We start from the raw sequence: 25,948 nt of genomic DNA on the forward strand, positions 1-25,948 counted from the left end.
TTAGAACACTGGGTTGGAGAGTACTAAAAATAATTTGGGTTTTTTTTTTTTTGTTTAGTCATTTCAGAAGGTTTTAAATGACTTTTTTTGATATCTAGAGATGTCAACTTTTAACTAAAGAGCATTCCTAATCTACATGAGTTTGAAAAAGTGCTGGGAAATCCAGGCTGGCCTTTTCAGCAGACATTACCTTTTAGCTACTTGGGAATGTGTCACCCTGTGAGCATTACAGTGCTTGTGGGATTGCCCTTGATGTGAACATCATTGTCTCTGCTTCAGACCAGCCTCTTTCCCCAAGCTTGTACCTGAAAATTGCCCTTCTGTCCAGCTGGAGTGTTAATATCCCAGCCTTCAGGGAGGCAGAGCTCTGTAGGGTGGGTTGAGGTTGTTGGTGTTGATCCCAAATTCTGAATGTTAGAAGCTGCAAGTCTGATGCCATACAGAGCCACCAATTGTTCCTTTCAGGACTTCCCATCTGGACTCTTTGCCTTCCATGGGCCTGCTGCAGGTCATGGGCTGCAGGGTAGATGCAGTGGGGTCAGAGGCTCAGATGGGAGAGCTGGGAATGGGAACTGTCAGAACTCATCATAGGAAGGCGTTGGTGATGACTGCAGAATGAAAGAAAACTTGGGAGAGGGTGAGAGTACTTGAAGTTTGGGAAGACATTAGTTTTTAAAATATATATTGGTTAAACTTGCTGGCTTTGAGCTCCTGAAGCAGTGGCTGAACAGGAAGCTCTGATTTAGGCAAACAGAAGTAGACATCTCTGACCAGCAGAGATGGCCAGTTGCTGCCATCAATATTGTTGCTCATTGGTTTGAGAGGAAGAAAGAGGACAAGTTCTGTATAGAGAGTGTGACCATATATTGTATTAAAGGACTGTGTAGGTATGCTCTAATGATGCAGCTTCACACTGCAGCTGATTAATTTGGCAGCTGCTTTCCTCTGGTAGAGGTGGTCACCATTTCCTTGCCTGTTGCTGATACTGGGCTCCTTCCTCCTCGATGTTTGATGTTGATGTTTGCAGAAGCCAGTTTAGAGAGTTCAGACAGGCAAAAAACTAAGCTTAAAACAGGGTAACTTAGAGCTTCCCAAGGCAGTTCAGTATGGAAAAACAAGGAAGGAGGGAAGTCTCCCTTCTGGCCCTTAGATTAGCTTTAGTAAGAAAAATCCCCATCAGGCTGGGCTTCCATGGGCAGCTGGCAGCTGGAAGGTTGTGCTCCTGGTAAAAACTAATTGTCCTGCAATTCCCACTCTGTTTCAGCCATGGCTGTGAGCTGGATCTTACTCTAATTTAGAAGAAGCTTCAATGTCCATGCTGTGGCCACCAACACACACCCAAACCCTGCAAACTCCAAATCCAACAACCCAAAAAAAGCACAGCACAAATAATCTGCAAGTTTTGAACCTTACTCAGGTTGTAATGAGCCTGTAGCCTCTACTGTACAACTGCTCTGCTTTGTTTGCAAGCAGCTGATGGTGTTGTTGCCCTGGCAGGAATGTATGGAATCAAATTTTTTAGCAACAACAGGTAGTTTGATCAGTTGATGCTGACTGAGAAACAGAAAAGTTAGATGGAGTCCAGAAAATAATAAGATTTCAGTTTATTTACTCATACTATACACAGCACTTCTCAGGATCTCTGCACAGTGCTGGGGCTGTAATGGTGGCCTTCACCTCTTTGAAACAAAACCAAAGTTCATCATGACTTTCTTCACCAGAGTTTTAGTGCATTTTTTATTAAACTTTATTAGGATAGCTTGACTTTCAAACTAATTGAAACACTACTGTTTGTCTTCTTTCCAAAAATACTTTATTTTGAATATTGCAATCACTTAGCTAAGAGAGGGAGTAATTAAAGTTATTCTCAAGTTGCACAATTTAGTTTATTTAAAAATGCTTTATATAGTTTTTAGATGAAGTTATAAATGTTCACTTTGGAACTACCTGAAGATTAATAGTGATGCATTTGAAATGCATTATTTTTTTATTGATTCTTAATGTAGTAAATTACTGAAGTTATTTGGCAGCAAACAGAAATAGCCAGTGATGTTGTTCACATTTATTTTCCTGATAGCATCACAATTTGCATTAATTGCATTGCAGCTGCACTCACTTATATTAAAAAGCTTCTACCATAATTAATCCTTTTTATTTCAAATCATTTTGGCACAATTTCTAGCAATAAACACTCATAAAAGACAGACACTTGAAAAATAACGTACAAGTTTCTTCAATATACCTATTGCTGTTTTTTTCCTGACAAGGAATTATTGATAGGCTTCTAGGATCAAGTGTTGCAAGTGGTGAAGACTTAAGACCAGTTTGAAAAATGCTAAGTGGATTATTTTGCATAAAAAATAGACAGGTTTTGAATTTGTGTAATTAACCTGTGTTTAGAAAATACCTTGATTTATGTCTACATTTGTATTTCAGTTGCATACATTATGGAAATTTAATTTATAATCCATTTAGCTGATGTGATCATAGTTTTTAGTGCTATCATTTATTAGTCCTTGTATATTGAATGCTCTAAAGGCTTAAACCTGCCTTGTGTAAAAAATTACACCTCTGCATTTACATTTTATGAGTCACAGATGGAATTCCATTTTAAATTCGGGTAGCTTTGATATATTTAAGGAATTACAATAGCTTTATTGTTACTAATGCAGGAACAGCAAACACTGACCTTACACATTGCAAATTAATGATTTATCCCTCTAGTTTGCTTTTAAAGTCAGCTATACAAATGAGGATTTTGACTTCTACACCTTGAATAAATCATATGGCTCTAAATATAATGCACCCTTTGGCTTTGAACTCGTTATTCTCAGGTTTTTTTGCAAGGTCTAACTTACCTCATAGAAAAATGTTCTTTCAAAAGTTTAAGGAATTGTGTATATTTTTCTTAAAGTCTTTGTTGGAATATCATTGAGTGATTAGAGCTGCATCTATTAATCTTTTTTCAGTTTTCTTTTTTTTTTCCCCTCAGTGGGATTCCTTTTCTAAGTTTGCAGCAGATTATGAAGGAATTAAGTAACACCAAAACTCTGTTCCTAGAGAGTTAAAAGGGAGCAAACAGTGATATTACAATGATGTTGTGTTGGTGATGCCTTGTCTGATCAGCCTGGCAGTGATGTCAATGTTCTGTAAAGATTTGGTTGTCATTGCTAGAGATGCTGATGTGGCAAACAGGGTGGACAACGAGAAAGGCAGAGGCAGCATGTGCCAGGAATGGATTCTATTAAAGCAAGGTCCTTTATTCAGAATAGCTCTGAAGGATACACCTCACATTCATCTGAAAGTTACCATAAGTACTTTTTTCTTCCAAGCAAGCAGTTGTTACTGACTTAATAAAAAATAATGCAAAGATACTTTGCATTACATGGAAATGTGCTCATACAGTAGATGAACCTAGAATGGTGCTGCTGGAGTTTGAAAATTTTTGGGGATAATTTGAGTTTGCAGTCAAAAGATTTGGGTTAGGTACATGTTTAATCAGCTTTTGACACCTGTAGCAGGGTCAGGCACAGAAAGGATTGGACCTGTGACACAGCCAGAACTGGTAAACTCTTGGCTTGGAAACGAGGATTGTTTTACTGTGGAATTCACCAAATGTGCAGCCATGAATCTGTAACATGCACTGGATAGTTTTTATTAGTTTAAAATGCACTGGGTTTACAGAGTTATTTTAAGGGGATTAGGGGGATGACAGTTCTGCATGTAGTGATTGATGTGGATGGAATAATGCTGCTTGTGATGGTGCTAATGGAAGTAGAGGTGTAAGCTTACTTTGTATAAGACATTCTTGATGCAGTTATATTGTCCTTTAGCAAACCTTGCTTTTCCTGAAAATAAATGCAATTTGGATAAGGAGTAATGACAGATAAACAATGAATTTTGCATTTTAAAACACAACATAATTAATTTGTGAGATTTGGGACCTTGGTATTTCACAAGAATATTCACATTTCAAATTTTGGATGAATATTCTTAAATTTATACACTATTTGAGATATTTCCATGCCAGAAGAACCTACTCAGACTTCAAATTAAGACAGAATTACTCAAAAGTTGAGAAATTCAATAACCTTCTGAATTTCTGCATGTACTACAATAGAATCTAATGTGTTTTGAATTGCTTTATTTTTCAGGCTCTTTATGAAAATATGCTGGTGGAGCTGCCATTTGCTAGCTTTTTCCTCTCAAAATTATTAGGGACAAGTGCTGATGTTGACATTCATCACTTAGCTTCACTAGATCCAGAAATGTACAAAAATTTGCTTTTTCTAAAGAGCTATGAAGGGGACGTGGAAGAACTTGGACTAAACTTCACCGTGGTCAATAATGACCTTGGGGAAGCGCAGGTAAGAATGGATTTGAGTTTTTTTTTCTTTCATCTATGACTGATGAATCTTTACTATCACTACTAAATTTTTTTAATTTAAATGTAATGGGAAATAATTGTTAAAGGTGCTGTGAGGCATCAGTTGGGATTATTACTCAATATTTGGAGTGGAGAGTAACTAACTGTATACTTAAGAAATAACTTTTGATGATTACTTAAAGGTCTGGTCTTTTAAGGAGTAAACGGCAGTGATTATTTTCTAACAGTCATACATACAAAGTTCTATTGCCTAAGAATGTTTCTTGAACAAAAATGTCTTGTATCTTCAGTTGCACTTGTAATAATAGTAAAGTTTAGATGATGTGTAAACTACAGAAGTGCTGCCTGGTGTTAAAATGACAGTTATCAGTCAGAGAGGTTTTAAATAATACTGATAGTAAAGACCCTTTGTTGTGAGATAAGCATTTTCTCCTTTATCTGTAATTTTCAAAGTAAGAGAGCCTGAAGTTTGACCAACCTCAAATTTTTTTTTTTTTTTTTTTTACCCCCTGCCCTTTATTTTAGGGGTTGAGATACCAGATTAGTCAGAGGGGATAACTGCTGTTCAGTGCTTCTGAAAAGCAATCCTTAAGTCTGAGTTTTTAATGCAGTTGCACCATATAATTTGATTACAGCTTTTATTTGCTCTGTTGTGTCTACTAAAGATCACTCATAGTAGAAAATAAATGTCACTAGAGCTCTAAAAGCCTGCCTTAGTGTGTTAATGCAGGTAACCTCCTAGGTAAAGTCTTTTGTCATGCTTCCTCTTTCAATTTTGAGGATTTAAAATTGAAGATTTTAAACTTCCACTTGATTATGGCACATAATTGTATGAAAAAAAAGTAGACTTGACCACGCTGTGTTAAGCAGCAACATCTTAATTCAGCCTCCTGTTGTGAGGCAGAAACAGACTCCAGGAGGGACTGAGCAGTGCTCTGGGTTTGCTGCTCAGGGGGGCCAGGACTGTGCACATTTCCAGAGCAGCAGCACCACTGAGATGCAGTCACCTGCCCTGGAAACTGGGAGCTTGAGTTCTCTGAGGCTGCTGAAGTCATGGCAAGTTTGCTTGAACAGTGTCAGGCTTGGATTTTATCTTACTCTTCTGTCATCAGTTTCCTGTCATTTTGGAAGATCCTAAAATCTGGATTGGATTAAATTTTAAAATAGTACCCTCACATTTGGGATTCCTAAAGCACAGTAAAGAGAGAGGCAACAGTTGCCTGATATAAGTAACATTTAATATTAAACATACGCCATATGTCATTTTCCTCCCTGGATTATACTCCCTATATGAAAACATCTGACCTGCACTGTGTTTAGAAAAACACTCAAAAACATGAGATAAAGATATGATACAGATCAGATCTTGGCACAGAACTTCTCCAAGAGCACATTTTTGGAGTGCCTGTACCATGTGCTGGTACTGAACTGAGGTCTGTAGCACCCAGAGGTTGGGTTCTGGGGAGCAAAGCACATCAAATGGCAATTTCCAGTATTACCTGGGATTTTTAGCAGTGGGAGGAAGGTCTGAATTCTAAAACTGTTTATTTAATTCTGTTTAAAGTAATAGCTTTGTTGGTCACAGCTAACACAAATCCAATTTAGTATCTAAAATGAGGGCTATGGCTGCTGTTTTCAAGACTTCTGATTTGTAGTTGTTTGGCATAACTTTAAAAGGAAGATTTAGTATATTAGTGAGTTGCTGAGTAACAAGATGAAATGTAAGCTAAAATAAATATTCTGATGTTGGTTTGCTGTTTTTATACTTGAAGAGAGAACATTCTACCCACTATCAGCCATCTTTTTATGAGGCTCACTGCCTGTTAGGTGTAGTTCAACAGAACCCATTGGTTCTTGTCACTGTTGCCTTTCAGTGCAACAAGTCTCTTTCTATCCTTCATTTCATTACCTTAATAAACCTCATATGGATAAATACATTTTATCTGCTATTTGACTTGTAACCATTGCATACTAATTCATTGTGCCAAGGTAAGGCTAATTCACTTTGAGAAAAGAGCTTAATTTGCACTCCTTATGTTGAATGTACATTATATGTAGTTTTCAGCTAAACAACCACTTTAGTGTTTAATAAATTAGGGCCCAATAAATGCATCATAAATCTATCATTGTAAATAGCTCTGCTCATGACAGTGTCCATCCACCAATTGTGCCACAAAAGCATTATCTGCAATGAAAGACACATTCAAAAGAGGCTCTATTGCCTCTGTCAGTAGTAGAAGGTAGAAATTCTATTATCAGTGTATTGATTCCAATCCTGTAATGTGCTTTTAGACCCCATTAAACTATTGTCAAAGTGCATTCACCAGAAGTTGAAAAAGGTACTTAATAATTTGCACATTAGACCTGCTAATTAGGGGAGCTATGCCATCAACCTTATCTTCCAACCCCAAATAGCTTTTGATAAAGATCTATCTAATGCAGTGATACCAGCCTGCATTTCAGCTGTTGGGTCTCCTGCAGAAAATGGTGGCCAGTAGCAAAGTCTCAGAGGAGGTCAGCCTGTGGTTGCAGGTCTGTATATTGATTTAGTTTTTCCTTTTATCTTGTAGATGAGATGGCTATGAAAAGTTTGTAAGAATAAGGTTAGCAAATTCTCTTCTCAGACCTTCCTCCCTCCCTTTTTTTCAGTGAGGAAGGCAAGTTTTGTGGCTGTCCAGGGCAAGAGGGAGATGTAAATACTCATTCCTCTTCCTTCAGAAATGTTGGATGCTGTACTTCAGAAACTCTGCTTGAGAGTATCAGTCTCAAAACACTGATACTTGAGATTACATGGATCACAAATTAGGTGTGATCAGAAGATTGCATAAATAAAGTGTAAAAGCACAAATCCACAGAGAAGCACTATGATATATATGACAGCAGTTTCTATGAAACCCATCTCGTACAGAACTTGGATTTGGGACACCTTGGTCTTTTTAAAAAGGTGTGAATGCCATTGCTGTCACTGAAAATATGCTGACTCATCAAAGGGGAATTCTTTGCCTTTAAATTTCTTTGAGGGAAAATTTTGAAGCCTTAAAAGAGTTTTGAAACTTTCTGTCTTGACAACCTTTTTACGAGGATTAGTGGCAGATGATTAGACGTTTTTCAGCAGCAAATGAAGCTGAGGCTGAGCTTTCTCAGGCAGACTCATAACACAGAAAATGCATTCTTAGGCATTCATATGCAATCTCTTACATGGAACTCCTGCATGAACTTCTGGAAGGCAGATGACAGGGAAAGAAAAAAAAACTTGATTGACTTCTTTACAGAGTGGGGGAAAACTGTAGGGGTGATGTGAACAAAAGTGATCAGAGCCCAAGAGAAAAGATAAAAGATTCTCAACTTGTAGGAGTTCTTGAATATCTATAAGAGCTGTATGAAATTGCACTGGAGGTTCTGTGATTCTGTGAATAGCTAACATGTCTTACGTCTTCATATGAGATTTTTCTGTTCCCTTCTGATATTTCCCCTTAATTTTGAAGATGCACTTTGTGAGTTGGGAATCAAGTTTGTCTGAACAATCTGAATACTTACCTGAATTATATCTATAGTTTAATTGCCTTTAGTACATGCGATTTTGATTACAAACAAAGTTAAAGTGCTTTTTGTTTGTTTGTTTGTTTAAACTTAGATCTGCAGAACAGAAAGATGACAGGGCTGTAGTATCCTCGTGTGGCCGTCCCGGGTAACCTGGGTTATTGTCTTGCCCCATCTAGTGGCCAGGACTGGATGGCTAAAATAAAAATGAAGCTGATAAAATGTTTTTCATCTTTTAATTTGTGCTATGGCCTTTTTGAAAAGGAACTCTTTAACAATCATTCCTGACTTTTAGAATTAAGTGGGAATTCTACAATAGTTACTTTAATGCCATGAAAACACCGACTGCATCTAACTTTAGTTTTATGCTTACTAAGTGTTACTGTTTTCTGTTTTACATTCTTCTTAGTCTTTTTTGGCATAATATATTTGTTTTTTGTGTTCTGTTATCCCTTTTGTTTTGGTCTTGGATGATACTTTGACACACCAGTGGTAAAATTAATCTCACACTGACAAACTCTGAAAATGGATAATTTGGTCTCTGGAAGACCCCAGGAAATGCACTTAACTGTATCTGGACTTGTGGCAATGCAGGGAGGAAGAGGAGCTACAGAAGTGTTGCTGGATCAGAAATCAATATTTGCTACTTAAAAATACAAAAATTAAAGAAATAATAGGATTAAAAAAAAAATAACAACAAATCAACTTTGTCCTGTTTTCTAAAAATAGTGGTCAGAAAGAGTGCAACACCTTTTTTTTTCCTTTGTTTTGAAGGAAGAGCTTTATGGGGGGAGAATGGCTTTTTATAATAGAATGAATACAGCTTTCCTGACATCCTTACAGCACCGTGGAGCCAGTGCCATTACAATGCAGATGTAAATTAATCTGTGTCCTTATTTCTGTTTGCCAGCCTGCAGGGAAGGTCAGACATTTTACTTCACCTAGTGCTGGGATGAATCTTAAAATACAGAAGCTTTCTAGAACACCCTGCCAGTAGTTCCCTTTGGCTATTTTAGGAAGGAGGTCAGTTCAAGCATCTTTTAGTGTAAATACTGAGCTCACAGAAATTGTATGCACATGGAATGATATCTGTTACTGTTTTGTTGGCGTCCATATTCCTTAGAGATGTTTGATGAGTTAGGTGATACAAATATGCTGTAATGCACTTTATTATGGCCTAATTCAGTGTGTCCATACCTCAGAGAGAGGGATTGTATTAAATGGTGTCAAAAACCCAAGGGATTCTGCAGTTTTGCAAAACAAGTAGAGAAGGTTTGGAAGTGGGCAGATAGTGAAGTATTAGGTAATACTGAGGTCACAACACTGATCTGTTCATGTGGAACATCACTGGTTGCTCTGGTCTTTTAAAGTTAAAGGAGGACAAGAATTTAAGAAGTGAAAAAAAGCTTTCTGGTCTTGTTAGGCTTTGTAAGAAGTATTTTTCATAGGAGGAAATTAAAAGAATTGTCTAGTTCCATGTAGAAGTCTCTGGAAAGATTAATGAAGTCACTGCCCTTAAGTAATACCTCGTGGATATATTTGAGGAGAAATGAAAGAGCTGATTAAGCTCTTCAACACTGGAATAAGGACAGTGGGTATGAAGGAGCTTTACCCATTGGATTTGAAATGAAAATTAGAATGTTTCTTGTCAATAATTGGATTAATCTGATTATTAACTTTCCAGCAACAGTAGTAGAATTACTACAGTGGATGAAACACAGAGAGCTCAGCAGTGCTGGGGCCCCATCTCATCAGCTATGGAATGGAACATGTCCCACACATCTATTAATACTCCATGTGGACTTTACCAGTAAAAATACCCTCACCCTCAGGCCAGCCAGTGGCCCCAGGCACTGGCCTGTACCCTCTGGAAACAATCCCTGGCTGTGTCCCAGGCCAGGTGCTGGATGGGTGGATCCCAGAGAGAGCCCTCCTGGCTCTACTGTCCCTGGTTCTTGTCAAAGAGAACAAGATAATGTGTACAGGGTGTGAAATGGTGCCACCTACACTGGCACTTTCCTTTTGCTTAATTCTTGCATAGGGTTTAAACATTATCAGTACCTGCACCCAGGCATGGTGGAGTATTTGTTACTGTAAGGACTAACAAAAGCCAGAAACTTGCAGCTGAAGGATTAAAGTGGGAAGTAAGACATATTTTTAACACCTATTGTAATTCAGGTTGTGGTAGCTTATCAAAAAAAGTGATAGATACACCATCACAGGATTGCACGTCTCTAAAAATGTGCTCTAACTCATCTGTGGATTTATGGAGTTACATATGGGAATCTCTAGACAGAATCCTCTGGCTTGTGTTATTTGGGAGGTCAGAATTCACAGATCTTAATGGTTCCTTTTGCCTTAAAGAGCTATGAGTCAAGAAAAAATCTGAATGCTCAAAAGCACAGTGCATTTTTAATGATACCATTTTGCACATTTTGCTAAAGACAAGAACAGCTCACAGTATTAGGCAGCATGTTAGAAAATATGCTATTCATGTGTTCAATTCTTTGTACTCTAAAGATGTCATTATTACCACATATTGAAGTGCACCGTTGGTTTAAATGAAGAAATTGCTGACTCTAGAGTATAAAAAAAAACAGCAGTGTTTGGAGGAGTTCAGAAGGTGATGGTATTTCAGCTTTTTAGGTTTTTAAAATTCTTAAGTACTCTAATAATACCTTCCAATTGGGCTGCTGCTTAATAAAATTAACCTCGTGTAGGAAAGAGTAGACTATATGAAGGCCTGTAGTGTTGTAATAACAGCCATCTTTGAACCTGGTTTATATCTTAATGCAAGTACAGTATCTTTAGTTTTGGGGTTTTTCTTTAAAAATTCTCCCATACTGAGGTACCTTGGTGTAATTGAAGGACAAAAGTTGAGCTTTCCAGTAGCAAAACACTTAGGCTTGATTTGGTTTTTTTTTGTTTGTTTTTTTTTTTTTTACTTTCATTGAATGTACTGAGTATTTACATCAGTAGATTTCCCACAGGATGAATTGTGAATGCTGAGCATTCGGAAAATCAGGCTTGTGTCAGACTTGGAATTTTGACTTGGCGGACATTGCTTTTACCATAATGTGACCCTGCAGAATTCACCAGCAGCAACTAGGGAAGAGCCCAGCCAGTCAAGCACAGCTTTGTCTAATCCAGCTTTCTTATGATAAACCATGGGGCTGTGTGATGAGCTGCATTGACAGCTGGAGGTCTGGGTGCACAGAATGTGCTCTTGCACATAACCAGAAAACTGGTACCTTCGTAACTCTCATAATCTTCTACCTTCCTTTGAGGTGAATATTCCTGAGCGTATTCTAGCTAACTTCAAACAGACACATCACTGACTAGAATGTTCTGCAGTTAGAGCACAGAAGTGCAGTTTGCCAGGTGGTGAGAATGGCTGTGTTTGTTTGTAGGTGGTTGAGCTGAAGCCGGGTGGAAAGGACATTCCCGTCACCAGCGCCAACCGGATCGCGTACATCCATCTGGTGGCAGACTACCGGCTGAACAAACAGATCCGCCACCACTGCCTGGCCTTCCGCCAGGGGCTGGCCAACGTGGTGAACCTCGAGTGGCTTCGGATGTTTGATCAGCAGGAAATACAGGTACTGCTGCTTAAAGCTGCACAAAGCAATTGCTCTAAACAGAAATAATTGCTGATTTCTGCCTGTAATGTAATGGTCTGATTTCCTTTGCTGTTAGGTTCTGACTTCTGGTGCACAAGTTCCTATCAGTTTGGATGACCTTAAGTCTTTCACAAACTATTCAGGTAAGCGTATTTTGGGGTTTTTTGTTCACTTAAGCATATTTTTGCTTAAGTAAAAAAATTTATTATGACTTGGGAATAACTGTGCTTTTTATCCTACCTTTTAAGAAAAGGTTGCAGGGTCATTCTTGTTACCTTTGGCCAAATTCAGAAAATTGGCTAAAATTACAATGCAGTTTTATAGATGGTGGGAAATTGAAATACACAGTTTACTTTATTCACATGCTTAAATTCAAGTTTATAGCCAGATAATTTGAGGGTGTTTCTTTTCTGAATTGAAATTAGTCACTGTCTGTGTCTGATTGATCTGAAAATAAGTCTGCAAATTACTTTGGGATAGTAGTTTCTACTACATCATTTAGATACTTACCATTTTTCAGACAGTCTGAAGAGAGAGATCATATATTTTCCTTGTGAAAAATGCAAGGTATCTTACTTCATTTGTCCCCTGCCTTTATCATGAATGTAATCAAAAAGTAGCTACCAAATAATCAGTTCACATCTGGGCTTACCTCAGGGTAAGTGGATTCATTCCATAACATCCTCGCTCATGTAGATTTTGCACACTCTTGGAGTGATAGGCAGTAATCTAAAGTTACTAGCTAAACGATAAACTAAATAAAATCAATTTAAAATAGGCTTCAGTGAAGAAAACTGCATTTAAGAAGCTGAGGAATATAGTAGCCGTAGAATGAAACTGAAATTGCAGTGATAACAGATCTGTAGGTACTGGAAGTTAGCAATACAAGCCTGTTGGCTATAATACTTTCCCCAAACTTTCAAGATTGATGCTAAGTTTTCTGTATAATTTATGTATTACATAAAGCTATTCTAGCTGTAAATATTTTAAATCTCTTTGCAGGTGGCTACACAGCAGACCATCCTGTAATTAAAATATTTTGGAGGGTTGTAGAAAGCTTCACTGATGAAGAGAAACGCAAACTCCTGAAATTTGTGACGAGCTGTTCTCGACCACCTCTTCTGGGGTTTAAAGTATGTCCTCTGGCTTCCTGGCAAGCTTTTAGAAGTGCTGCAGATGGTGGTCCAAGTTTTTCTAGTCTAGGAATCTACAACTTGAGATTACTCGTCTGTGACTGCAGAAACAGCTTCAATGTTTGCATTTACATATATAATAAGTACAGTTTTAAAATATGTAATGAAGTGTTCTGTTGTTTTCTGTTTTAACTGTGAAATTTGGTAAGTCTGTAAATCACTGATTAGAGCACTTGCTGTGTGTGATGGAAGATCTTGCTGCCATTTCATGTGCAGGAGAGTTGCTATCAATTTCAAGGAACAGATTGAGTTAAACCTAGTGTATTCTAATTCAGGCAAAAGAGAATTTAGGATATAAAAGCAGTTATTAAATTTGATCTTCTTAAATTAAACATTTGGAGCAGGACATGTATTTTCTTTTCTTCTAATTACCATTTATTTGCTTGTAGCTCATAGCTCATTACCCTAAGCAGCAAAATATTTAGCTGCAGTCTCCAGATTGCTTTTTACAGGACAGCTTAAGTATGAAAATTTGTTGTATTACTATTAAAACTAAAGAGGGACCAAGGCAAGGTGAAGACATTTTGAAACTAAATTCTGGGGTTGTTCTACCCATGAATTTCAGTGGACTACAAAATTTTGGCTAAGACCCAGCCATCACATAATTTCCTCTAAAATGTGGGAACATTTAGTGCTGTGTGATGGTGTTACCATGTGGATGGGCAACATCCTCCATCTTTAGTATCTGTAATCTATAGCTCAGCTGCACTCCTTTTATAGACATCTAGGATTGGAACTGGATTGCCAACTTCGAGTTGGTAATTGGTCTGACTGTTCCATGTGTCAGCTTCAGAATGAGTCATGTCTCAGACTCCCCAAGACATGCTAACCACATCCCCTTTAACAGTAAAAGTGTCCATAGATATGGATATAGAGACAGTGGACATGGCTGTTGAATCACACTAATCCTGTCTTGGGTATTTGTCTATTGATTTATTTGATTCCTTAGTTAAAAGTCTGCAGGCCTTTCTCCTAAACCCAAGTCCATGCAAATATCACTGTACAGTACTGTAGCAATAAATAGGATTTTACAGGACAGCAGGAAGAGCAATTGGAAAACTCCTGGATGAGACCAAGATAGAACAGTGCATATCAATCACATTAGGAAGGGAGAATTAGGAAACAACTGGGAAACCAAGTAAGCAGAAGTTCCCATTTGTTGTCAGCCTCTTTAATTACAAGGGGAGAGGAGAAAATGCAGATGTAGGTACCCAGCTTCGAGGTATCCGGTGTGACATTTGAAGAGATGGAGGAAGTGAATCAAAAGTCTAAAAATACTAAGGCTGACAGTGACACACTTGAAAGAAGCTAAATGGGGAAAGCTGCAGTTTGTGTTTTCATTTGGGAGATGGGCCTCAAACTGCCTGTAACAGACATGGTTAAGAAAAAATGGAAGCAAATTAGTCACCATATTTTCAGCATGAAAGTAGTAAGTTAAAAGATGAATTCGCTGTGCAAGGGGTGTGCATGCTCAGCCACATGCAGCAGTGTTGGCAGAGGAGAGCAGCTGAGAAGGCATTGGAGCCTCTCTGCTGGGCAGCTCAGGGCGGGACCTCAGCCGTGGTGGCTGCAGCAGGACCTGTGCACAGGGATTTACCTCCAAACCAGGGGCTTGCCAGCAAGTGTCTGCCAGAAAAGGCAGTGGGTGACTGGTATTGTCATCAGCAGGAATGTCTTGGTTGCCCATGGCAGTGCATTGTTTGGAGCTTGGAAGGTGCAGGAGTGCTGTGTATTACGAGCCAAGTAAGCATGAGAACGTGTTTATGTTGGTGGGAGACATGAACACAAACAGTCTTCAGAATGTGTTTGCACTTTCAGTGTGTGGGCTGTATTTTTCTGACAGAAACACAATTTTTGGTTCTCACTCTGAAGTTTTCTGTGTATGCATTATATTGTGACATCATCATGTTTTCTTTAAGTTAGTGCATGTTGATTTAAGATTAGGAAATATCTTGATGGTCATGGCTTATAGATAACATAGTCTAGCTTTGATAATTTAAAAATTTTCAACTTTCATTGCCAGATTCAGGTTCAGAATAACACTTACTAAAGCTAATTAAAGTTTAATAAGTTTAATAAATGTGATTGTCACAGACAAAAAAAAAAAATCATTTAAGTGTGGTTGAAAATTGTTAAGTTCCAATCAGGTCACATAATAAATTGATGATACTTTTCCCTTCCAAACTCTTGCAGTTTCCCGCTGTACAGTATTTAATTATGCAACAAATGGTGCCCTTGGCATGACATTTCAATTTAGAACTCCATTTTTCCATTTTTAAAGCTAGAGTCGGGGAATTCAATTAGCATTTTGAAAGGAACACTAAAAATGCAACATTTTAGCCATGAAATACTTTTAAGGCCTCCATTTGAACAATAATTTAGCTTAGAATTTCATTGACCTTTTGCCTTTGAAGCTGGAATTTTTTTCCAGTTTCTAAAATGAGAACTTTTTTACCTCAGGCAAGCTTTTGCTAAAATGAATACTGTCTTGCCAGCAAAAGCAATGATTTGGACGTAAAAAATAAATCTATTTTTTGCTATACTACTTTTTGGAAGAAGATAAATGGGATATTATTAAAACAATTAAATACTATATACAAAATATCTTTAAAGTGTGCTCTTCAGATCAGTAGTTAACACATCAGAAGAATAATCAGGGTTTGACAAGTTTTTTTCATTACAGACTCACTATGCACATTGATATTATATTTGTGTAGCATTGTACATTTGTACCATAGACTATATGAACAATAACAAGTCATTGTATTTTCCTTAGAATCACATAAATTGTTTTGTGTATTCCAAAGAGGGAGACACTACGTAATTCAAGAGTGGTATGAGGAATGACAGAAATGCCGTTTGAGTGTCATTGTGACAGCTTTTCACCTAGTGATTTACTTTGTAGAGATGTGTGCCAGCTGCTGCAGGGTAGGTTTTGGCTTGTATACCTATTTTTGATATGTGGTTGTTTTTTGTCTTGGTTGCATCTTCAGGAGTTATATCCTGCATTTTGCATTCACAACGGAGGATCTGATTTAGACAGGCTGCCTACTGCCAGTACCTGCATGAACTTGCTGAAGCTTCCTGAGTTTTATGATGAGAACCTGATGCGAAGCAAGCTCCTCTATGCCATTGAATGTGCTGCTGGATTTGAGCTCAGCTGAGTCCAACCCGTGCTTATCCGGATGATCTGCAGAAGAACGAACCAGTGCCTACTCTATAAGCAGCACCTGTACCCAAGCAGTTTTAAGGGAATTCTGTCTACGTTTCTGCAGCTCTTGTGTCTTACCAAATGCCCTCAAATAGGTTTCATTTCTAAACACGATTTCTTAGTTAGCTTCCATTACTGAATATTGCATTGACACTGCTTTATGTCTCAAAACAATGAATGCTGTGTGCAGTGTGGCTGATTTCTGTGTTAATGTGAAGAAAGAGCACATTTAAAGAACAGTGACATCTCAGTGAAATTAACCAAAGATGAAGCTTTGGCTTTGTGCTGTTCAAACATTAATAATTTTGCAAACTGGCAATAAAGTTGTGTACTGTGCGGTGCATTGGGACGAGACAGGGCTAACATCCTGTAATTAATCTTTTAAAAGGAAGGCAAGCAGATGTTTGCAGATATCCCAGAACTGAGAGGATGAAAATGCTCATTTCTGACAACCTGACAACTTACATTGTGGAGTTGTTTACAAATCATAGAGAGATGGGCAATCCCCAATCATACTAAATTTAACCAGGGCAAGTGCTGGGTTCTACACTTGGGACAGGGCAGTCCTGGTTGATGGCAAGTGGAACACCAACCAGCAGTGCTCTGGCAGCCAGGAGGGCCAGCCCTGTCCTGGGGACATCAGGCCCAGCATGGCCAGCTGGGCAAGGGAGGGGATTGTCCCCTCCGCTGTGCACTGGGGCAGCCTCACCTCGAGTGCTGGGGGCATATTTTGGTGCCACAATATAAAGAAGACTTTGAGCCATTAGAGAGCATCCAGAGGAGGCTGTGAGGGTGGTGAAGGGTTTGGTAAAAAGATACTGTTAATGACAATAAAGTGCAAAAAGTAAAAAAGGCCTGGAGGAGACCTCACTGCAGTAACAGCTTCTCGTGAGGGGAAGAGGAGAGGCAGGCACTGATCTCTGCTCTCTGGTGACAGTGATGAGACCTGAGAAAACAGCATGGAACTGGATCTGTGGAAGGTTCAGGTTGGGTATCATGAAATGGTTTCCTCACCCAGAGAGTGGCTGGGCACTGAACAGGCTCCCCAGGGCAGTGGTTGCAGCCCTAAGTCTGCCATAGTTCAATAAGTGTTGGAACAATGCTCTCAGACACTTGTTGTGACTCTTGGGGTGTCCTGTGCAGGACCAGGAGTTGGACTGGATGATCCTGATCAACCCCTTCCAACTCAGCATAGTCCATGATTCTAGGATAGTTGTTGCAGAACTGATTTTGTTTCATATTGCCTTCCCTCAAGATGATAGACACTGAGATAAAATATAAAATGGGTGTAATATTCCATTTGTACTTTCTGAAACACTTGGAAGAAAACAGATTTGCATTATTTTAAGTTCAACCTTTGCTGCATCATTATCACTTGGACACTGTTCTGAATGGATGTGACTTTCCAGGTTTTCTCTGTCCTGTTTCTGTCTTTTGTGCCTGTACAGGTTTGTTGATTGGTTGGTTGGGTTTAAATGAATCAGTCTCCTATTGCATACAGTACATATAGAAGTCACCACTTTGGAAAAATATACATGTAATAATTATTAAAGTTATTTGAACCAAAGTTATCAGGCTTTATCTTTTATATTTGAAGCCTGTGGTGTTCACATTCCTTTTCCCTATTATTTCTTCCCATCTTAAATGCCGTATGTGTGCCGTAGACACTAAACAAATTAACTTTTTTTTGTGATTAAACAGCTTTTATATCCATTTCCCTGCAGTATTTCTGCCGAGAAAAGTAAGTGGGAATATGCTGCTTAATATAATTTGATATCTGGGTAAAAAATTGCTCTCATATGGAAGGAGCTGATCCTCCAATAGTAGGCACGTCGTAGGGTTTCGTATGCAAACTCCAGTGAGTTTAGAAAAGGAATTATAGTTCAGACTGTAAGATTCATCAGTCCATCCCTCTGAACTTCACTTTTATATTTTAAATCATCCAAAATTACAATCAAATTTGTATTCATCTCTTATGCAAAAAAAATATTTTGCTGTTACTGGAAACTCTGCTGGATTTCCTATTTAATAAGCAGTAACCAGCAATATCCTTTTAAATGTGGGGAAATTGAGTGGTTTTAAGATGTTTACTAGTAACCATATAAAAATGTATAATTTCTTAATTTGGGTAATAAATGAAGTGTTAAGATACTATTTGTAGTCTTGATGTACAGAAATAAAATGATTGGTTTTCTTTTTGGTTTTGCTTTAGGCTTTTTATTTATGTTAAATGTTACATGCTCAACCTATTGTTTATCCCAAATTCTTTTCTTGTATATTTTTCTACATAAATTATGAAACTTGTAAAGAAGTTGAAGAGATCAGTAATAGTGAAACTGCCTCCTCCTAATTGCAAAACCTGAAGACTTCTTTTAGATAGCATTATTTATTTTAGAACCTAATGCTTTAAATATTTTGAAATTATTTTTCAATTCCATTATTATGCTACATTGAGTAGTGTTGTATCTGTATTTTGTAAAATTAAATTAAATTTTTCTATTAAATATTTGTATTTTGAAGATTGTGTTGGAGTCATGCCAAGTACTGGTGACTGGTACTGCCCACTTTGTGCTTTTGAAAAGGAGCCAGTGCCCACTATTGCTGTCTGTGGCAGGAGAGCAGAGGGTGCCACAGGGAGGGTAGGCTGGGGGAAGTGTGACTTGCACAGAGCTGCAATTGCAGCAATCACAGAGCTCCAGAAACCTTCAGGAGAGAACGTGAGTTTGCTGGCGGTGCTCTGATGTTTCATTTCTTCGTTCTGCAGCGCTCGGTGGTGTTTGTGTATCCTGTCCCTGGAGTGTGACACTGGCACAGGCACAGAGCAGTTGTGTTTCACTGCACAGGCTGCAGGTCTGTGCAGCTTCCCCACCTTCAGAATCCAGGCTGCAGTGAGAGGAGTGGGGCTTGCCTTTGGCAGCCCGTGCTTCCAGCTCTGCCAGCTGTTTCCAGACTGGCAGGATGAAGCATGAATTCCTGCTTTTCAATGACCTGTTGCTGGATATTTTAAAGAACAGGAGATGAAGGTGTGAGAAGTAACAGTAATGTCCTGAGGAGCAGGGGGGGTCAAAATGATCTCTTGTACCTCTTATGTAGCAAGAATTGTTTCTATATGACACTGGATTTTCTGGATTTTAGAGGAAGAGCAAACCGGTGGTGATGCTCCCAGGGCTGAGGTAGGCACAGGCAGGAGCACTCTGCATACAAGCAAGCTGAAATTTTATTGTAAATTTGATAATCAGAATTACAGCAGTAATAATTATGAGTTTGGGGTTGGTTTCTGTACAAGATAACCTTTCCATAATGTAAGTTTCTGTACTACAGTGTTTCTTCCTCCTAGTTCATTATTTGCTTTTTGAAAAAGCAAGCATTTTCTGATTGGTTTTTGTTTTCAAGTAGGTTTGGGTTTGTAATTTTGTAACCTGTTCTACAAACATTTTTGTCAAGGTCTGTATGATGGAAGAGTTCACAAATTTTTCATCTCTACAAAGTTCAAAGGTGTTAAAAGTGGAATAAAGACATAAAATTAGCACTCGGTCTCTTTATTTCAATGGAAGTTTTTCCAGATGGGAGTTCAGTCCTATTAGGTGGATTAAAAAAAAAAAAAAAAAAAAAAAAGCACAGCAAACCAAACCAGGAGTAATTGGCCTTGTCTTTAATCTCTGTTGTCTTCCATCATGGTCCTGAAAGCCAGACTTATATAATTTTACAAAACTGATTGCTAGGGAACATTTATTTATCTTCAAAAGAGGAAAGATTTTCTTCCAGTTCCCTGTGTAAACTCTGAGCTGACAGAAGTTTGATTTGAATGAGGAGGATATCTTCATGTATTTTTTAGGGAGGTGCTCCATAAAAATAATAAAATCTGAGCTTCCTGATTCTGTTAATAGCAATGATGATTTTTTTTTTTTTTTTGGCATCACTTGAGTAATATAGCACGAACATCCTCATTTAATCCTATAAAGAGGTTTGGAATTCAGAGAAAACACTTTGAATGCAGTGAGTTCATACATTTCAGTTTCTACCAAAAACTGTTAGTTAAATACCAGTGAGACAGCACATATTCACCACTGAAAAACACAACAGCACAGAAAAAAAAAAAAGGAATGTTTGTTGGACCTGTAATATTTGCTCATATACACAAATCTGTGTTAATAATGGTTTGTGATGTAAATGCTTGTTACTTTTTTTTTTCCATGATGCTTTTGCCTGTCAGTGAAGGAGTGAAGAACATGGTCTGTAAAATTGATCAGGATATCTATATTTTTATTGACTTCTGCTTTTGTGAATAAAATAATTTGAGTTTTATTGAAACTCTGCAGAAACACTCTTTCATTTTTGCAGTAAATTGGGCATTCTCTTGTTAAAAACTGATGATACTAATTAGGTTCTAAAAGAATGTAATATTAACTGCTTGTTGGTCTTGAAGGGATTACTGTTGGAACTGGCCATCCGAGGCAGTGCTGGAGTCACCATTCATGGAGGAATTAAAAATTCCTGTTGATGTGTCACTGAGGGACTTGGTTCACGTGGTGGGATTGGCAGTGCTGGGTTAATGGCTGGGCTCAGTCATTGCTGTTTTCCAACTTAAACATTCCTGTGGTTCTGCTGCTTTGGGATGGTTCCTACCCTTCAGCTTTCGAGCTGTGATTTCCCACTCTGGCAAGGAAGCTGCAGCTCTGAAGTTTACTGTTGTTTTCAGGGTGTCTTTCAAACAATGCACTTGCTCTGATTTGTGAAAACTTGTTCAGAATCTTTGGAAAGAATAAAACTCCATGGATAGAAGTCTGAGAAGCTGGAATTGATAATGAAGAATGCTACTCTTCAGCAAACACAAAAATTTCTGTCAGCAAACACAAAAATGTCTCAACTGTTTCTGGAATTCTAGCACATGTGGGCTCCTTTGAAGGTGCAATTTAGTTTTATCTCCTTTGATAATTAGACTTATCTTCTCCCCTTTGCTTATTTATTATTTTCTTGGCTAAATACACTTTTAGTTCTACTTTAATATTTATAGTTAGTATGGTGCATATTTATTTTTGAATGTTTAGAAACAGCAGCATATATGCTTCAGCTTACCTGCTACTAAAAATGTGGTAGACATAAAACTACAGAAAACTCCTCTTGTAGGGCATTTGCTAATTTGTAACATTAATAAAAAGACAAATGCCCATGTATCTGACCTGTTTTTCAGTATGTATCTGGTAGTCTGGAAAGGGCATTAAATTTCTCATGTGTGTAGAGAGACAACAAGGCAAGAAGTGATCATGAAGTTACACAAATTGAATCCATTAGAGAGAACATAGAATAGCTGAAGTCAGGAGGAATGTCTGGAGATCACCTCTTCCAACCCCCAGCTCAAAGCAGGGTCACCTACAGCAGGTTGCAAGACCTTCACCTGTGGAGTTCTGAATGTCTTCTTGGATGGAGAATCCACAATTTCTCTGTGCAATCTGTTTTCAGTGTTCAATTAACTTCACAATAAAACCTTTAAAATCATGTTTAAACACATTTCTTGTATTCCAATTTGTGCCCCTTGCCTCTTGTCCTGTGGGGCAGTACTAAGGAAGCTGAGCCTTTTCCAGGCTGAACAGCATCAGCCTCTCGTCATATGACACGGCCTCCAAAACCTCAATCATCTTGCTCTGCCTTGTTAGTGACCCCAGCAGCATCTTCAAAATACCTTTTGTAGAGTTTGATGTGACTGGGGACTGAGTTAAGTGACAGTCTCTTCCTTACCAGATTCCTGTGGTGGTTAATCAGTGGCACTTACCAGGTAAGGTTGGATTTAAGATTTTGTGGCTTTACTTTTTCAACTTCCAGTTCTGCTTTGACTTTTCAAGGATTTTGCAAAACTCTTATCAATGTAAAATAGCAGACTTCGTAAAAACTGATCTCTGAGTTATTTTCACAATTTTTTATAGATAGGATGCTAAATATTGATATAAAAGCCATAGGATTAATGTTAAATCACCTAAATGTATATTTGCTTCTGCCACCAACAGTATCAAACACCCAAGTGCAACATCTTGTGCAAACTCCTGTATTTTGACTGTCTTCTGAAGGTCGAGTAGCCCAAAATTCAGCAAATCACATCAGACTGTCAAATAGGAGAAACATAGGCATTCTGACTGGCAAAAAATGGAACATAAAGGCAGGCAGAGATGTCCTGCAGCTTGATTTCACACTGTCAAGGGATGAGCTCTCCTTGTGTGATGATTAAATCGTTGCTACATTTATTGCCAGAATAGTTGCTCTCCAGTCTGGGCCTAAGCTTCCCTGTCCACAGCTCTGCAGAATCATAAATTCTGTGTGCAAAGTTGGTTCATGTATTTATAGGAGCAGCATGCTCAAATTTCCTACTATATTTAACATCATTCTTTTCTGCATTCCCAGAGCAGCTGTTTGTTCATTCTGTGTAACATTTAACTGAAAAGTAGTTTTGCATTATTTCTATTTTATTCCTTGTTTATAGTTATACATAGTTTTTGGTTGCTGAAGAAAGAAACAGGCATTCACCAGATGGTGTTATTTCAGATCCTCCTGCTACTGCTGCTTGCCAAAATGTTAGACCTGGGAAAAGCATCTCTCTCAGTTGCTATGTAGTTTTGCTGTATGTTGTCAAACAAACCTTCTGAAGGAATTGTTTCTTTTAGACCTTGTATCTTTACTTAGGAATTATTTTCATTACAGCTCTGTTTTTCTTTTTTCCCCTCTTCACTTTTCAGGTAAAAAGCAGCAGACCTCAAAGTTCTGCAGAGATACTTTAGGTATAATTATCTGGTAGATCTATCTGGCTATTGATAAAAAATTACATGGAATTAACTAATATTTCACATTGTCACGTGGACAAAAAAGCATATCCCTGATCAAGTTAATGAACATAAGTGCTGATCAAGCTGTCCTTGCAAAGAATAAGCATTTTGCATAAGCTGTGAGATTGTCTGACTGCCCCCAACAGTTCTGGGTTGTTTTGTGCAGACCTCAAATAGTCAGCAAAATACATCTGATATTTCAGGAGGAATTGGCAGAAGCATCAACTATGCTGAAGTGGTTTAAGTACTTTCAAAAGCATTCTCTTAGCTCAGCTTTTTGCACACAAAGAGGAGTCCAGATAAACTTGCAGCCTCTAGATTACCTAAGACACACTACAGATGAAAACTGAGGTTGTGCTCAGCAGGAAAACACTGGAGAATGCAAGAGAAATTGGGTTATTTTGTGCTTTTAATGCTTCTACTGAAAGTTTTAAACTCTAGGTGTATTGCACATATTTCAAGTCTAATTGTTTCTGATAAACTATCAGGAAAAAGTTAATGCTTACATTTAATTAAGTGGCACTTTCCAGAATTACTTTGCCAGCAGTACTATAATTAGATGATATGAGAACAGTCTTTGATACATATGCTCATATTCTTTGTTAACACCAAAAATAGAATCTGTAAATCTGTAAATAGAAGAACGGGATGCATTACACAGCAGGGCAGAGCAGCAGGCTGGGAAGGCTACAGCCATTACCACCTCAGGAGGATTAACATTAATGTCTCTCTAATGCAGCATTTTTAAACATTTCTTGTGTTCTGATGGGCTTTATATAATTGACCTCCATAAATCATAAAAGATGGTTTAAAAAAAGCATCTGGGAACTCTGTGAATTGCCAATACCTCCTGGAACACTGCCACGTGATTTCCATCATTAGGTTATAGCTGCCAGTTAGGGCTGAATTCATCTCACTTAACTTCAGGCATCTGTGAGGTGGCATTTAGGGAGAAAAGGCAGCCCTGGGACAGAGCTCTGGTGGGTGGTTCCTTTCCTAAAACACATCTCCAAAGAGGGTGGAAGGAACTGAGCCCTGGATGTGCCCTCTCCTCCTCTCTCTTCACAGTCAATGGCCTCAAACTGGATGTTCGAGACAGCTGAATTTGGGTGAGATGACAAAACCTTTCTCTCGTGTTCCCAGAGGAGAGTTGAAAATTCTTAAACAATTAAGATTCTTTGATAGCAGCTTTACTCTGACTCAATGACTTGGCACTTGGATATCAGCCTGGATCTCTGATACCAGCTTTAACAGACCCACAGACCCTCTTTTGTTATTGGAATGTTGATGCTCTGCCAGCAACGTCAGATTTAATGTCCCTTAAGGCAGTACTCCAGGCTTCTGCTGCAAGCAGCCATAAAAACACAGGACACTTTGACTTCATACTTTTGAAAATACCTTTGAAGGTGTTCTGAATCAAAAAGCTTTTCAGTTTTATTAGTCCTATACATAGAGCTAATTAAAAATGTTAATGAGCCAGTTATGCAATCCTTTTGGATTTCAATAAAACATTCAGTACTCTCTCTCCCAGGATCCTTGTGGACAAAATGTCCAGCACACAGATGGATAAACACATCATGGGATGGGCGAGCGTTTGGCTCACGGGTCAGCACCAAGGGTTGCAGTGGATGGGGTGACAGCAGGCTGGTGTCCTGTCCCCACTGGGGTTCCACAGGGCCCAGCCTCAGCCCTGCGCTCCTCAACATCCTCATCAATGACTCGGATGGGATACTAACTAAGTTTGCCAAGGACACTAAACTGGGAGGAGTTGCTGACTCCCTTGAGGGAAGGGAGGCCCTGCAGAGACCCAGACAAATCAGAGGGCTGGGCAATCACCAACCATTTGAAGTTCAACCAGGGCAATCCTGGATGTGTGTGCTTCGGTATCCCCTGCAGTACCTCTTCTGGTGGGCTTTGCCACGTGCTATTTTAATTGAAATCACCTGCCTTTCCCTGTAACAGAGAACAGAAAATTAAATATTGTGTGCCAATTTGAGCAAATGTTTAAAAAGTAAATAATTATTGTTATTGTTCAGGAGATAATCTGATCTATCAATGACCATAAGTTAAAAAAAAAAGAGATCCCCTAATAAATTATATTTGTAATTGGTGGCTCTGTAAACTGCCTCTTCTGAGAAGTATTGGGAAATGTCTTCTTATCTTTTTCAAAGACAAGCATAAACCAATTAAATTTTTTTGATTTAAAAAATAATTATTTTGTTTTCATCTATAACTTTGTTAGGAAACATTTATTAACATTCTCAGTGTTTTGCTGTAGAAAATGCTAAACTACGCTGCCCTCAGCTATGAGCAGGCAATTTACCTTCTCATACCTTCCTTTCTCCAAATGCAAAATTGGTCTCTAAGCCTTCCTAAATGTTATTCCTGTATCTGAAGGATGCTAAAGCAGGGCTATGCTGTTTAGAGTCAGAACAGTGTTAGAAAATCGCTGGGCAGATTAATGTAATGATAACAAATTGTGTTAAAGAAGCCATGGTCCTGGTTGCATTGATGCAGGCAGTGTTTTGAGTCCAACCCTCTAGTTCCATATGGAATCATGCTTCTTTGCCATGTTCCGCTTGCTTGGCTAAACAGAAAGTTTTATGGTTGGCATCCATCATACTTTAACTGTAAATATAAAATCTGCTCTTATTAAAGCAAAGAGACTTCCTCGTGTGACTTTTGTCCTGTTTACTACAGCTCAGGTTTTAGTACTCTTCACTTTTTTTCTCCCCTGTAATTGGTAATGAAAGGCTGGAGAAAAACCATTATTTCAAGAACAAGAAATGTTTAAAGGATTAAATCAAAATTTTGTATGGTCTCCTCCCTCACCTCACAATACTGACCTGCCTTTGCATTTGCCAGGCTGTGAATCCTCTGAGGTCTGAACTTGGCCCATTAGGAAGAGCCAGTCTAACCCACTAATCCTTTGGGTGTTTTCTTTCCCAGTGGACCAACAACTTGGACTTCACAGCTACTTGCTGATGAGAAACTAATAATGGAGTGAGGTGTCTCTCTGCTCTAATTTGAAGAATTGTTTCCACGACCACAACATAGCATCAACAATCAACAATATTTCCTTTGAAGCTTGCATTTCCCCAAAGCACCAAGCCTGTACTTAGGGTTGTCCTACTACTTGTCCTGCTGATTTGTTTTAGGTTTTCCTCTTCCTTATTGCAAGCTGG

General features: G+C 38.4%; 1 protein-coding gene and 1 long non-coding RNA gene across 4 annotated transcripts in view; one reads left to right on the top strand and one right to left on the bottom strand.

Moving 5' to 3' along the window:
• Positions 1-20,262, top strand: part of UBE3C (ubiquitin protein ligase E3C) — a 71,410-nt gene extending 51,148 nt beyond the window's left edge. For all 3 annotated transcript variants that reach the window (XM_085572945.1, XM_021526553.4, XM_085572946.1), the window contains 5 exons: positions 4,155-4,367; positions 11,338-11,526; positions 11,624-11,690; positions 12,550-12,680; positions 15,734-20,262. In XM_085572945.1, coding sequence (XP_085429071.1) covers positions 4,155-4,367; positions 11,338-11,526; positions 11,624-11,690; positions 12,550-12,680; positions 15,734-15,904 — 771 coding nt within the window. In that variant the 3' untranslated portion in view covers positions 15,905-20,262. The remainder of the gene's footprint in view (positions 1-4,154; positions 4,368-11,337; positions 11,527-11,623; positions 11,691-12,549; positions 12,681-15,733) is intronic.
• Positions 1-25,948, bottom strand: part of LOC146768106 (uncharacterized) — a 27,013-nt gene continuing 1,065 nt past the window's right edge. The window contains exon 2 of the long non-coding RNA XR_014953208.1: positions 1-24,716. This is a non-coding gene — a long non-coding RNA (uncharacterized LOC146768106). The remainder of the gene's footprint in view (positions 24,717-25,948) is intronic.

This window comes from Lonchura striata, chromosome 2 (genome assembly GCF_050655825.1).
Source record: "Lonchura striata isolate lonStrDom1 chromosome 2, ASM5065582v1, whole genome shotgun sequence".
Classification (NCBI taxonomy): domain Eukaryota; kingdom Metazoa; phylum Chordata; class Aves; order Passeriformes; family Estrildidae; genus Lonchura; species Lonchura striata.